This window comes from Cervus elaphus, chromosome 15, assembly GCF_910594005.1.
Source record: "Cervus elaphus chromosome 15, mCerEla1.1, whole genome shotgun sequence".
NCBI classification, from domain to species: Eukaryota; Metazoa; Chordata; class Mammalia; order Artiodactyla; family Cervidae; genus Cervus; species Cervus elaphus.
The window spans coordinates 37,785,051-37,797,159 of NC_057829.1; the positions used below are offsets into that span (position 1 = coordinate 37,785,051).

Below are 12,109 nucleotides of genomic sequence, written 5' to 3' on the forward strand. Positions count from 1 at the left end.
TATCTTAATTCAAGTCTGTATATTTAAATGTCTACCTTACACCTCTACTTGGATATGTTATAGGTTTTTAAAACTCACCAAGTCCAACACTGGGCTTCCCCAGACGGTAAAGAATCTGCCTGCAATTCAGGATATCCGGATTTGATCCCTGGGTTGGGAAGATCCCCTGGAGAAGGACATGGCAACCCACTCCAGTATTCTTGTCTGGAAAATCCCATGAAGAGAGAAGCCTGGTGGGCCATAGTCCATGGGGTTGAAAAGCATTAAACATGACTGATTGACTAACACATACATGCATAAGTCCAACACTGAATTTGATATCTTTCTTTACAAGTCTGATTCCTCTCTGATATACTCCATCTTCGTTAAGAGTAGCATTGTCTGGTCCATTAAGTCTTTTCAACTTAACTGCTTTTCATCTTTTTTTTTTTTAATTGCTCATCATGGTTGTTACTGTTATCATAGAAGTATCCATCATGTCTAAGCTGATATAATAGCCTTCTAACAGGACTCTGCATTTACTTTACCCTTCCTAACCTTTTCCGTAAATTGCAGAAAAAAAAATAAATGTAAATATTATCACATCACTCTCCTCTTTCGAACTTTTCAGTACCTTTCTGCTGTTGTAAAGACACGCTCATTGTACACCACGCTCCTGTTGTCTCCGTGTTGCTCGCTAAGCTGGTGTGTCCAACGTATACATACGTGCTCAGTTGTCTCTGACTCTGTGACCCCATGCACTGTAGCCCACCGGCTCCTCTGTCCATGGAATTCTCCATGCAAAAACACTGGAGTAGGTTGCCATTTCCTCCTCTGGGCATCTTCCCAAACCAGGGATCAAACCTGTGTCCCTTGTGTTGCCTGCATTGGCAGGTAGATTCATTATCACTGGCACCAACTGGGAAGCTAAGCTGGTGGGGAATAGAAAATAACTTTTGCAAAGGCCCAGTGGTAGAGTAAAAACCTTCCAGATTCCTGAACCTGCCAGTTTATATCCTACCAAAGGGCCTTTGCACAAACTGTCTTCTCTTCCTGGACCACTGTGCCCATCCCCATTGCTCTTGCCTAATTGGATCCTGTTTTATATTTAAAATCTCTGATCTCTGGACTCTGCGAATAGGTCAATTTTCCACATTATATCTTTTGTCAGATTATATACTTCCCTGTTACAACATTTATTATAGTCAGCATTTTATATCACTGCCTTTATTTAGATAGAAATTAAAATTTATAAAGGTAAAGTAATTTATCTTTTGTTACTCATATTACAGGTGGCTAAAATGAAAGTCAAGTGCAAAAATTACCAGACTCCCAATCCCTTGCTTCCTGCCCCTCCCCAGGCTGGTTCTTGTGTAGCACTCGGAACCGAAGGCATTGAGAGTGCAGCGCTGCAACTCCATCTGGGCCTATAAATCCACTCACAGTCTTTGGAGTTTTAATTTCACTCTTGATTTAAACTCAGAATTGATTTTGTGCATTTCCCCAAGCTATATTTGACTAGATTCAAAAAATGAACAAAAACACCCTGTTGATTTTATGAAGAAATCACTCTTGTAGTGAACACAGTCATACCTCTTTTGTTTTAATAGGTACTATTAGCCACCATTTTCATAGTTCTTTTTATTGGCAGAAACAAGGTGGAGTAGATTATTATCTGTAAGTCATACCTATTCCATTAGAGTCATCACCTCAAAGCAATTTAGTGAAATTGAATTCTTTATAAGTTGGTAGATCTACTTACTTGTTCCCAAGTTCACTTGGAAGATTTAATGAGCTTACAAATGTGGGGGTGAAAAGGATGACATTCTTTAAGATGGTATATGTCCAAACAAGGTCTCAATGACATACTTTTTTTCTCTTTAATTTGAATCTTTCCAAATTTAATTGTCAACCAAGTCTTGCCAGGGCCACATAATTGCCCCTTTTCATTTATTCAAAAATGTGTATATTGTAATATTCTCTTAAGTCTCTTAGGTTTGCTTTCTTTTTTTTTTTTGATGCTCCTGTCTGAATAAAGACATTAAAAATGGAAATAAAGCCTAAGAAGGGAGAGAAGAGAGAATAGTTCTTGTAATACTTTGTTTCCTCATAGACTACTGAAGGAACAACAGCAAAAAAAAAAAAAAAAAAAAACTTTAAAATGTACAGTCATATCCAAAGAGAAGATACAGTGCATGATGAATGGATGGATGGAAGGGAAAAAAGAAAGAAGGGAGGAGGGAAGGGGGAGGGAGGAATACTGAAAGGAAGAAGAAAGGAAAGGAGGAAAGATGAAAGAGAGAGAGGGAGGGAGAAAGAAGGAAGGAAGGTAAATAGACCATAGTCTCTGAACCATGTAAAGAGATTAATGAAGACAAGAGGAGGATAATTAACAGAAAGTTTTGAGACCAATGGATGAAAGGTCTTGATGATGGAAGAACTGTTTCAGTAGACATGTTTCAGAAAGTGTGCTTAGAAGTTTAAATGTTAATGTCCAAAAATTGAAATGATTTGTTTTTGAATTCTTATTTTTTGTATTAAGAAACTCTAAGATATAACCTTGGTAGAAGAGGTTGAGGTTATTTTGCCAGATTATTGGTCTGAGGAGGTTACAGGATGACTGAGTAATATTCACATGTACATTGAAGTCTTTTTTCATTCATGATGTCAGTCGTGGTAGTGGGTGGATGAATGGGAGACTGACAACCAGGGACCAAATCAGAAAACACAGTGTCATCAGTACCACATAAATTGGAAGTCATCACTGGAATAGGAAGTTTCTGATAGCAGATTATTTGGGACCCCACCATCATGTTTAAATGTATGCTCCCAGCATGGCTTAAAGTCATGAAAATTCTTTTGATAAGATTCATAATTGTGATATTCATATATGAGTTCTATTTAGCCATGCAGATACAAAAAAATAACAGCTGTCCTGTAGACCATTGCAAAGACACTGGATTGTAGTAATGTTCTCATGCTTTCCAATTGATGATAGGAACAAAAAAACTTGGCTTTGAAAGGCTCCTACCAGCTCAAAAATACAAGGATGGAGATTGTGTCTGCTGAGCCATGCTAACTTCCGTTCTAATTCTCTTTTTTGAATTCACAGAGAGTGAAGAAGTTTATCAAAGGCAGGTGCTGTCAATTTCATGTATCATCTTTGGAATTGTCATCGTGGGCATGTTCTGTGCAGCGTTCTACTTCAAAAGCAAGTAAGACCATTTCTCTCAAGTGTTAAAAGGTTACTTCTCAGAGGAAGCACTTTGTCTTTCTTTAAGTTCTCAGTCTGAACTCTAGGCAGAAGGATTTTGTGCAAATGGGCCCATCAGACATCCTTAAATGACTCTGAATCTTTTGTAGCCTGTGGTGAGTGTGTACAGCGTGTGCATGCATGTATGTGTGTGGTTCATCTTTGATGCACATAGTGATCATTCTTCTCTGTGATCATGAACACTCTGTGTTCTTTGCATTTTTTGAATGCCTGCCAGAATTAAAGGCTCAACATCAGCCTGTCACTAAGGGGTTAACTCTTCTGAAAAGAGAGATCACTGCTATACATCTAACCTTTTATGGGGAAAAAAAAAAAAACCTCTATTCCTTTTATAGTGTTTTATTTAATACCCATAAAGGTTTTAGCCAAATGTGAAGTATGAAAACTATAAAATCTACCTTGGTCCACCAGTTAGTATGGACATCTAGAATATGCCCTATGCTTACCTTGCCAAGAAACCAAATCTTCTGCAAAAGCATTGTTTTTTTTTTTTCTGACTAGTAGAATTAAAAATATACATATGTATGTATAAGTATGTATGTGTATATACATATATGTTTACATATGCATGTTACAAATAACATTGACAGAGGTATTTTATTTATGTAAATGACATAATCTGCCCTTAAGAAATGCAGATAAAAATATTATACTGCTTGGTTTCTTGTAAGGTAGACAGGCCTTGAGAAGTTGGCATAGATTCTGTTCCTACAGCTTGTCTGGAATCCAAGCCAACAAGTAATTGCTTTTCTTTGGACTCGTATTTTTCTACCCATTTGCCCTTCTAAAAATGGATCAGTTTCCAAATATAGTCTGTGATACCTGTCTGTATGTTGTGTATGTCGATCTTTAAAAAGAACAGCACTTTTAAGAAATGATGGGGGGAAAAAAGAAGTAATGGAGACTCAGATATGAATCCAAAATTAGTAACTATTATTTTTAATAAAGTATTTCAAAATAGGTTTAGATTTTTGGAATTGCCATGAAAATAGTACAGATAGATCCAATATACCCCAGACACGATTTCCCCTATTTTTATTGTCTTTCATTAGTATGTTGCCTTTGTCACAATCAGTGGAACAATAGTGGAATAGCATTACTAACTTAAGTTCATATTTCCATATTTCCTTAGTTTTTACCTTATGTGCTTTTTTGTTATTGTTCCCCACCCAGGACACCACATTGTATTTCATTGTCGTGTCTCCTAAGCAACTCTTTGCTGTGATAGTTGTTAGTGTTCAGTTTTGAACACTTTTTCAAGGATACTGGGCTTTTCATTCATTATCTCCCAATCCTCGCAACAACTGAAATTATGCATTATTGCTCAATATTTCAAATAACATCAGAATTTGATTTTAAAGTATTGATTTGTCAAAGTCCCACAGTAGGAAATTGACAACAGGTCTTTGCATTTCCACAATTCTACTTTAAATTGCATGCTCTTCACCACCCAGCATGTTGACTCATGTAGTCCTCCCCCTAGATGGTGAAACTGCTTGAGGTGAATCAGCAATGTTGTGCCTGTCTGCAGCCCATAGTTCTTTATGTTCTTAACAGGCTACAAGGTCTTGTGGTCAGGATTTTACATGCATCAGCCTAAGCAGTATTCACATCTTCAGTCTGCCACTTGCTTATTCAGTATTATTAGGGAAATTACATTCAGCCTTGATTTCCGTTTTGGTAAAATATAGCTAAAATATGACCAAAAATAATGTCTGCCTTAGAGAATTTAAGGTTAGTGGGATAATACTGTAAAGAGGGCAGCATAGGGTTTAAAATGTAAATACTCACTGAAGGCTTGCTGTTAACACCTAGGGTGTCTACACACTGGAACTTACAGGCAGGGTGTCTACAAGGTAAATAGAGTTCCCTGAGTATGCGAGGGTTAATCACACTCAGCAGGGCATTAGGAGGGTCACCTCACAAGTGCTGTGTGGGAGAAAGCTGTGTATTTAACAATATGCAAATTACTATGAAGAAGTAGTTAATCACTTATTTTTGGAGTATAATCTGTAGTTGTACCACACTTAAAGAAAAGACGGTTAATGACAGTCACAGAACAGAGAACAGCTGGGTAACTAGAAAATTTCTATCTTCAGAGCTGTTAGCCTCTCCCGTGGGCTGCAAATGGGCTCAGTGATGAGCACATTCTCCTGGGGCTCAGCAAGGTGTCAGGGGTTTTCATGGAAACACTGTTCAACTTTCAATGCATAATGGGAGTCTCAGAGGACTAAACCAGTGGGAGACAAGTAATCAGGAGGTTGTTTTCTTTCTGCCTGCCCAGCCAGGACACATTTTTAATAAGTATATACATATACATATATATATATAAGTCTAAAAATAACAAAGGAATAATGAAATTGGAAGACTCTTCCAACTGGAGCCGTAGTTCTCATCAGAGACTTAGAGAATACTACCTTCTTCTAGGACAATTTTCAAGCATAGTTTTCCTTTATTTTTGTCTGTTTGAGAGGAAGGCCACATTGCACACCAAACATCTAATTTATATAGCTGAAAGTGATGCAAATTTTTTTAACACCTTGGCACAAGTTTCTTTGCCCTGACTCCTGGGATTCTAATTCCCTCCAAAAACCTTGGGGATAGCAGAATAAACGGGCTCTACTTTTTTTTAAATTTCAAACATTATAAGATTTTTTTTTTATGTGTATACTTTTTTTTTTTTTAACTCATCTTGGAAGTCCTAAGTCTTCTAGGATTCTGGGACATATCTATCATTGGTTTCCTAATAAATTCACTTGAATCTCCATCCTATATACTGGAATTTACTGTGCCCATGGAGAATCAGGACTTAACCAAAACATTCTCTTGGTTATTTGTTCTACTTCCCATAGTTATTCGGGTCCTGCCACTCTGGTCCTTTCTCCATTCTCTTGTCAGCTGTGATATGGCATGACCTCACCCGACAGACTATTACAGCACATTATTAGCCAATGAAAGTTTGAACATAGGTAACAAGTAGAGGTAGAAGTGAGGAACACCTTCTTGAATTCAGAGAATTTTCTGAGTTAATTGAGCCCCAACCACTTTGAAGGTCACAGTGAAATAAATTCTTTTCTCATCAATTCCAAAAAGTTCAAGTATTCCTATAAGTAGTTAATGGAACCATTAATTGAGCCTTTCAAATCTGGCTGATATGGCTCACATGGCACCTGTAAATTCTTCTAGATTTCCCTTTTACTTTTAACTCATATGGGCTAAGAAGTGTAAGGCTGGCAGCAGGAATCCTTAGTAGACTTTGGAAGTGCAAGACATAATTGAACTCTGAAAATGAATTGAAATAGGAAAAAAGATACATGGGGTGGGGCACAGAATAGGTGGGGGAAAAGTGGAAACAGTTATTTTGGAGGTGATTTTGGGATCCGGATGGTAACTGCAGCCATGAAATTAAAAGACACTTGCTCCTCAGAAGGAAAGCTATGACAAACCTAGACAGCATATTAAAAAGCAGAGATATCATTTTGCCCACAAAGGTCCATATAGTCAAAGCTATGGTTTTTCCAGAAGTAATGGTGGATCTGAGATTTGAACCAAAAAAGGCTGAGCGCCAAAGAATTGATGCTTTCAAACTGTGGTGCTGAAGAAGACTGTTAAGACTTCCTTGGATAGCAAAGAGATCCAACCATTCACTCCCAAAGGAAATCAGTCCTGAATATTCACTGGAAGGACTGATCCTGAAGCTAAAACTCCAATAACTTTGGCCACCTGATGAGAAGAGCCAACTCATTGAAAAAGACCCTGATGCTGGGAAAGATGGAAGGCAGGAGGAGAAGAGGGCAACAGAGGATGAGATGGTTGGATGGCATCATCGGCTCAATGGATATGAGTCTGAGCAAACTCCAGGCGACAGTGAAGGACAGGGAAGCCTGGCGTGCTGCTGTCCATGGTGTCACAGAGATCTGGACGTGACTTAGTGACTGAACAGCAGCAGCAGGAAAGATGTTCCAGGAGCAGGAACTGGGGCAAATAATTACCACAACTGAGAAAGCACAGGAGGAAAAAGGAGAACTGATGCTCTGAGTAGAAAACAGATGTGCTACAAATTGCCCTGACTGTATGTTATCATCCTCTGAAGAGATTTTAGATCACAAAGCAAGGCACTTAAGGACAGGCAATGGGTGTTCTGATATGATGCTATGATTCTCTTCATCTGTGGTGGCCTTAGTCCCCACACAGTTATCTAGTACACAGTTATAAGAGTTCCTTGACCTGAGATAGCCGGCATCCGATGACAGGTCAGTGTGAAGCTTTGAAGGCCTAGACCACTGCCCCACCTTGGGGTGAAGGCCATGCCAGCTTCAGAGCCCACTGTGGGATTTGCTGAGGTTTTCACTGGAGACTGCATCACATTCCAACTCCTTCCGCCCCATCCTGCTTCCTTCACTTAGTTTCCACAGGTGTTGATCTTAAGAGACCTCACTAATAAAAATCCTGCACATGATCTCCATCTCAGTGTCTGCTTCCACAGGGAGCCAACCTGCAACATTACAAACAACATCTCCTGATGGACTATCCCACCACTGTACATCTCATTTCTTCCTGATGAATTGAGCCAGAGAAACTTAAAACTCACTGAATTCTAGAATCACACTGACATTGTTAGGCTAGTGGGTTCCAGTGTGCAATACTTGTATCTTGTCTTCCCCAGAGCCTCTGCTCTCCTGAGAGCATCTCCCTTCTCTTTGTTCCCATCTGCTGAGGGGAGGACGAAAGAGCAAAAATGTGTGCCTTGAGAGAGCTGAGGGATGATAGAAAAGGAAGCAGGTTCAGAAAAGAAAGCCCATATGTTCTGGAATATTAGTGAGTCAGGACAAAGGTAAGAGGGGACTAAAGGAAAGCAGATTATTAAAGGATTATTAAATTATTAAAGCAAATTGTTAAAAGGATCTAGGAAATGCAATCAGACATTTTTATGAGGAAAATTCCTTTAGATGTTTACATTTCCCAAATGCTGAATTGGGGAATTACTGAAAAGATTGTTAGTATTTCTACAGCTAATTCTTAGAAAAATAATCATATTCTTCCTCTGTGTCAAGCCCCCTTTACTACTTCCTGATGATTTATTCCAGGAGAACTTCCTCATCTCCCATCTGCTTCATCAGTGAGTCCCTGATAGGATTTTGTCTGTGCTTCTTAAAATGCTGACAGGATAGATTTGTTTCTAACAATAGGCTACAGATTAGCTGTTAGGAAGTAGATAGACTATTACAAGTGTATTAAAACAACTAAGAGTACTGGAGATAAAAGCCCCCCAAGTAATTGAAAGGATAAAAGAAATATTTAAACAGAATGATATCACATGAGTATTATAAATTCAGAGGAGATAATAATGCACAGACCTCCACATTCTGTAGCAATTCTGTGACTTGCTTGTGAGAGAGGCAATTAACAAGATCTCTTCTTTTATCTCTGAGCCAGTGTCCTGATTCCTCAGCAGCATCTGCCCATATAACTAAGCTTACTAAGTGATGAGGAGTGTAACTGATTTATACTGAGGAGTGTAACTGATTAATATTCTCCACATGTCCTCACGTTTAGTGTCCACAGTATTTATGCAAGAGAGCTTATCTAAACTCCATTGACGGAGGAGGAAACTGAGGCTCACAGAAGTTTGGGGAATCAGTCATTTTGATTTAAGGAATCAAGGCAAAGCTGTTGGGACACAGAGCTGGAATTCAAATGTCAGTCCCTCTGATACTCAAGCCCATGGTGCATAGAGGGATGTCCGCCTCAAAAAACTCACTGCAAGAGACAGAGAGATGGTGAACAGTCACCACCAACGGCTCTATCTTTGGCATGGACCCTGGGAGAAGAGGCAGAAGTCTAGGGGAGATGATTCTGTGAAGTTTGTTTGCTCATTTGTTTCATGGGTACTGGGTCTTATGCTGATAGTTAATTGCTGTAAAGCTCTTAGGAGAGCAGCTAATAAGGCAGTAATTTGTACAGTTCAAACAACAGTCACTCCACATTTGCAGGCAGGAGTAATTTATTTGGAATCCAAAACCTGAGAATAGTCTCGGCCTTCCCACCAAGAAGCAGCGTGACCACGGGCAAGTGGTTTGACAGTCATGAGTAGTGCCTCGAAATGAGGAGTATGCAGCCAGATTCATTAGGTTCTAATCCAGCTCTACCACTGACTGGCTGTTTGACTTTGGACAAATTCTTTCACTTCTCTGTGCCTCAGTTTTCTCATCTATTAAATAAACGTAGGATTAATGCCTTGTCATACAGAATTATTGTGAAGAAAAAGTGAGCTAAGACAGGTAAAACACTTCAAATGATGCTTGGCATCTTTCAAGAGTTAATTTTTATTATAAATTAATCCTTCAAGAGTTAATTTTTTTTTTTATTTACAAAAGTTCTAATAAATTCTGCATTCAGGGCAGATGGTAAAAATAAATGAAGTGTTTTTAAACTATAAAAAATAAAATAGATCCCTATTATGGCATGTGTGCAAGTTATCAGTCAAGCTATACCTATCTGAAATGGAGAGATATAAATGTAATTTTGCAAATATGTTATATGTAGCTGCTAGGTCCAAGCGTCAAAGTTGTCTACTTGCAACTTCAGAGCATTCCTAATTCTCTTCAGTTGAGCACTCAATGTTAAGGCCCTCTTACATCCAGTAGGGTGAGGACAATGCGTCACATTTCTGCCTTTAGAGTGCCATGGGGTGTGAATCCTGGCTATTGATGGGTAATGCAAAGTATTTCTTGGTGGGCTTGAAAATGAAGGGAGGACTGTCTTTGTTAACTGAGTTTATCTTGCTATAGAAAATGACAAGTATAGATGTTAGGAGTGAATGAACCTCAAAAAAATAGGCATAAATTTATGTGACTATTTATACATGGATTTATTTAAACTTGCAGGAAACAAGCTAAACAAATTCAAGAGCAGCTGAAAGAGCCACATAATGGTAAAAACTACAGTCTCAAAACATCTAGCACAATGGCAAAGTCCGAAAACTTGGTGAAGAATCATGTCCAGCTGCAAAATGTAAGTGACATGTCCATACATCCCTTCCCACAGCCCCTCTCACTGCTCCCAGTCCAGAGGGGATGCGGAACCTGTGATCAGAGTTGCCTATTTTTTTCAGTACTCTGTAGATTTTTCCTTAAATCATGTTGCATTTTTGTGTGTGCACATAGTACTGGATAAAAGAAAGAAAAATTAATTCTCAGCTCTTGATTACAATCTGTAACATAATTAATCTCTGGAAGCAAAAAGAGCTTCAGTTGTTTGTTCCATAATCACTTATTGAATTCTTCCTGTGTCAGAGATCCTACTAGGTACCAGGGGTACGATGTTCCTTACTGTATGGAAACTGACATAGTGAAAAATACAGACACCCAGAGGAGGCTTGTGGGATGAGCGGGTTGCTACAGCAACAGAGGTGGGACAAGAGTCCAAAGGGAGGTAGTGGGGGCAGAAGTGGAGGCAGCAAAAAATGCAGGCTTGAACTGGATTTTGAAGAATAGGGAAGGTTCATCAGGGAGTCAGAAAGCCAAGGAATAGAGACTAGAATAAGCAGAAAGAATAAACCTAGGGAATCCTAAGAATACATGCTATATTCAAACAACTCTGAATTAAAGGGTATGAGAAAATTCAAAGCTCATAAACCTGGGAAGGGAGAGTTGTAGTCCCAGGGTTGGTGCTTCCTAACATACCTTAAATAGATACCAGAATTTGAAGTTAAATGCAAGCTCTTTGAATCCCGCCTTCTTTTTTTGTTTTTTGGCTGCTGTGGGCTTAATTGCAGCATACACGATCTTCAGCTGAGACAACTCTTTAGTTGCGGTGCAGCTTAGAGGATCTTTAGTTGTACCATGTGGGATCTAGTTCCCTGACCAGTGATCCAACTCGATCATTTGCATTGGGAGTATGGAGTCAGCCACTGGACCACCAAAGAAGTCTCAAATTCTGTATTCTTTCTAAAGTCGTTTTGCATGATTTCTGAGATATATTGATAAACACTAAAGATAAGCAAATGTTACTGAAGTCAGGTTCTGCTGCTCCCTGTTTAAAACCCAGTACTCCAGAGACAAGTGTAACTCACAAGATTCTGTTCTGTTAGAGTTTTAAAGGGTTAATCGAATTTTTGGGGGAGCAGATCGGCATTTGTAATCTTCCACTTTGCGCAGACTTTCTCCTGAATGTGCAGTGCTTAGTTGCTCAGTCGTGTCCAATTCTTTGTGATTCCATGGACTGCTGCCCACCAGACTCCTCTGTCCCTGGAATTCTCCAGGCAAGAATACTGGAATGGGTTGCCATTCCCTTCTCCAGGGCATCTTCCCAACCCAGGGATCGAATCCAGGTCTCCCACATTGCAGGCAGATTCTTTACCATCTCAGCCACCAGGGAAGCCCATTCTTCTGTTTGGTCTATGGTAAAATGACAGGTTGGTGCTTCAGAAAGCTAGTGCTCAGCCTGAAGTTGCCATCCTCTCTCTGGGTTAGTTCCTGCAGAACTCAAAGAAATTGTTATGTATATTTCATGAGAAGGAACCAGGACTTTGCCCCATGCTGCTTCATTGTTAACTGACTGTTCCGCCTTCATTTCTGTATCCCCTCCCTCCACTGATTAGTAACTATTTGAATCTGCTCTTTGCAACTAAAGGAAGGTCAAGGAGGCTGATTGAAACCTATTTCCTAAAAATAATAAATGAGGACACAGAAAGGATTTGTACCCAGGAGGACTTCATGGGTCCTGCTCCATTTCACAAAGGCCATCTAAGACATACTGGAAGATTCCTGTCAGGGTAGCAATTCTTTGCCCCCATGCAAGACTACACTTCCAGATTCTGAGACCCAAAAGGAAAGCACAAAGGTGGTGCTTTGG

General features: G+C 39.3%; 1 protein-coding gene across 7 annotated transcripts in view; it reads left to right on the forward strand.

Moving 5' to 3' along the window:
- NRG3 (neuregulin 3) overlaps positions 1-12,109 on the forward strand; it is a 1,171,842-nt gene that overhangs the window by 1,118,861 nt on the left and 40,872 nt on the right. For all 7 annotated transcript variants that reach the window (XM_043926573.1, XM_043926575.1, XM_043926576.1 and 4 more), the window contains exons 5-6: positions 3,092-3,194; positions 10,141-10,267. In XM_043926573.1, the coding sequence (XP_043782508.1) occupies positions 3,092-3,194; positions 10,141-10,267 (230 nt within the window). The remainder of the gene's footprint in view (positions 1-3,091; positions 3,195-10,140; positions 10,268-12,109) is intronic.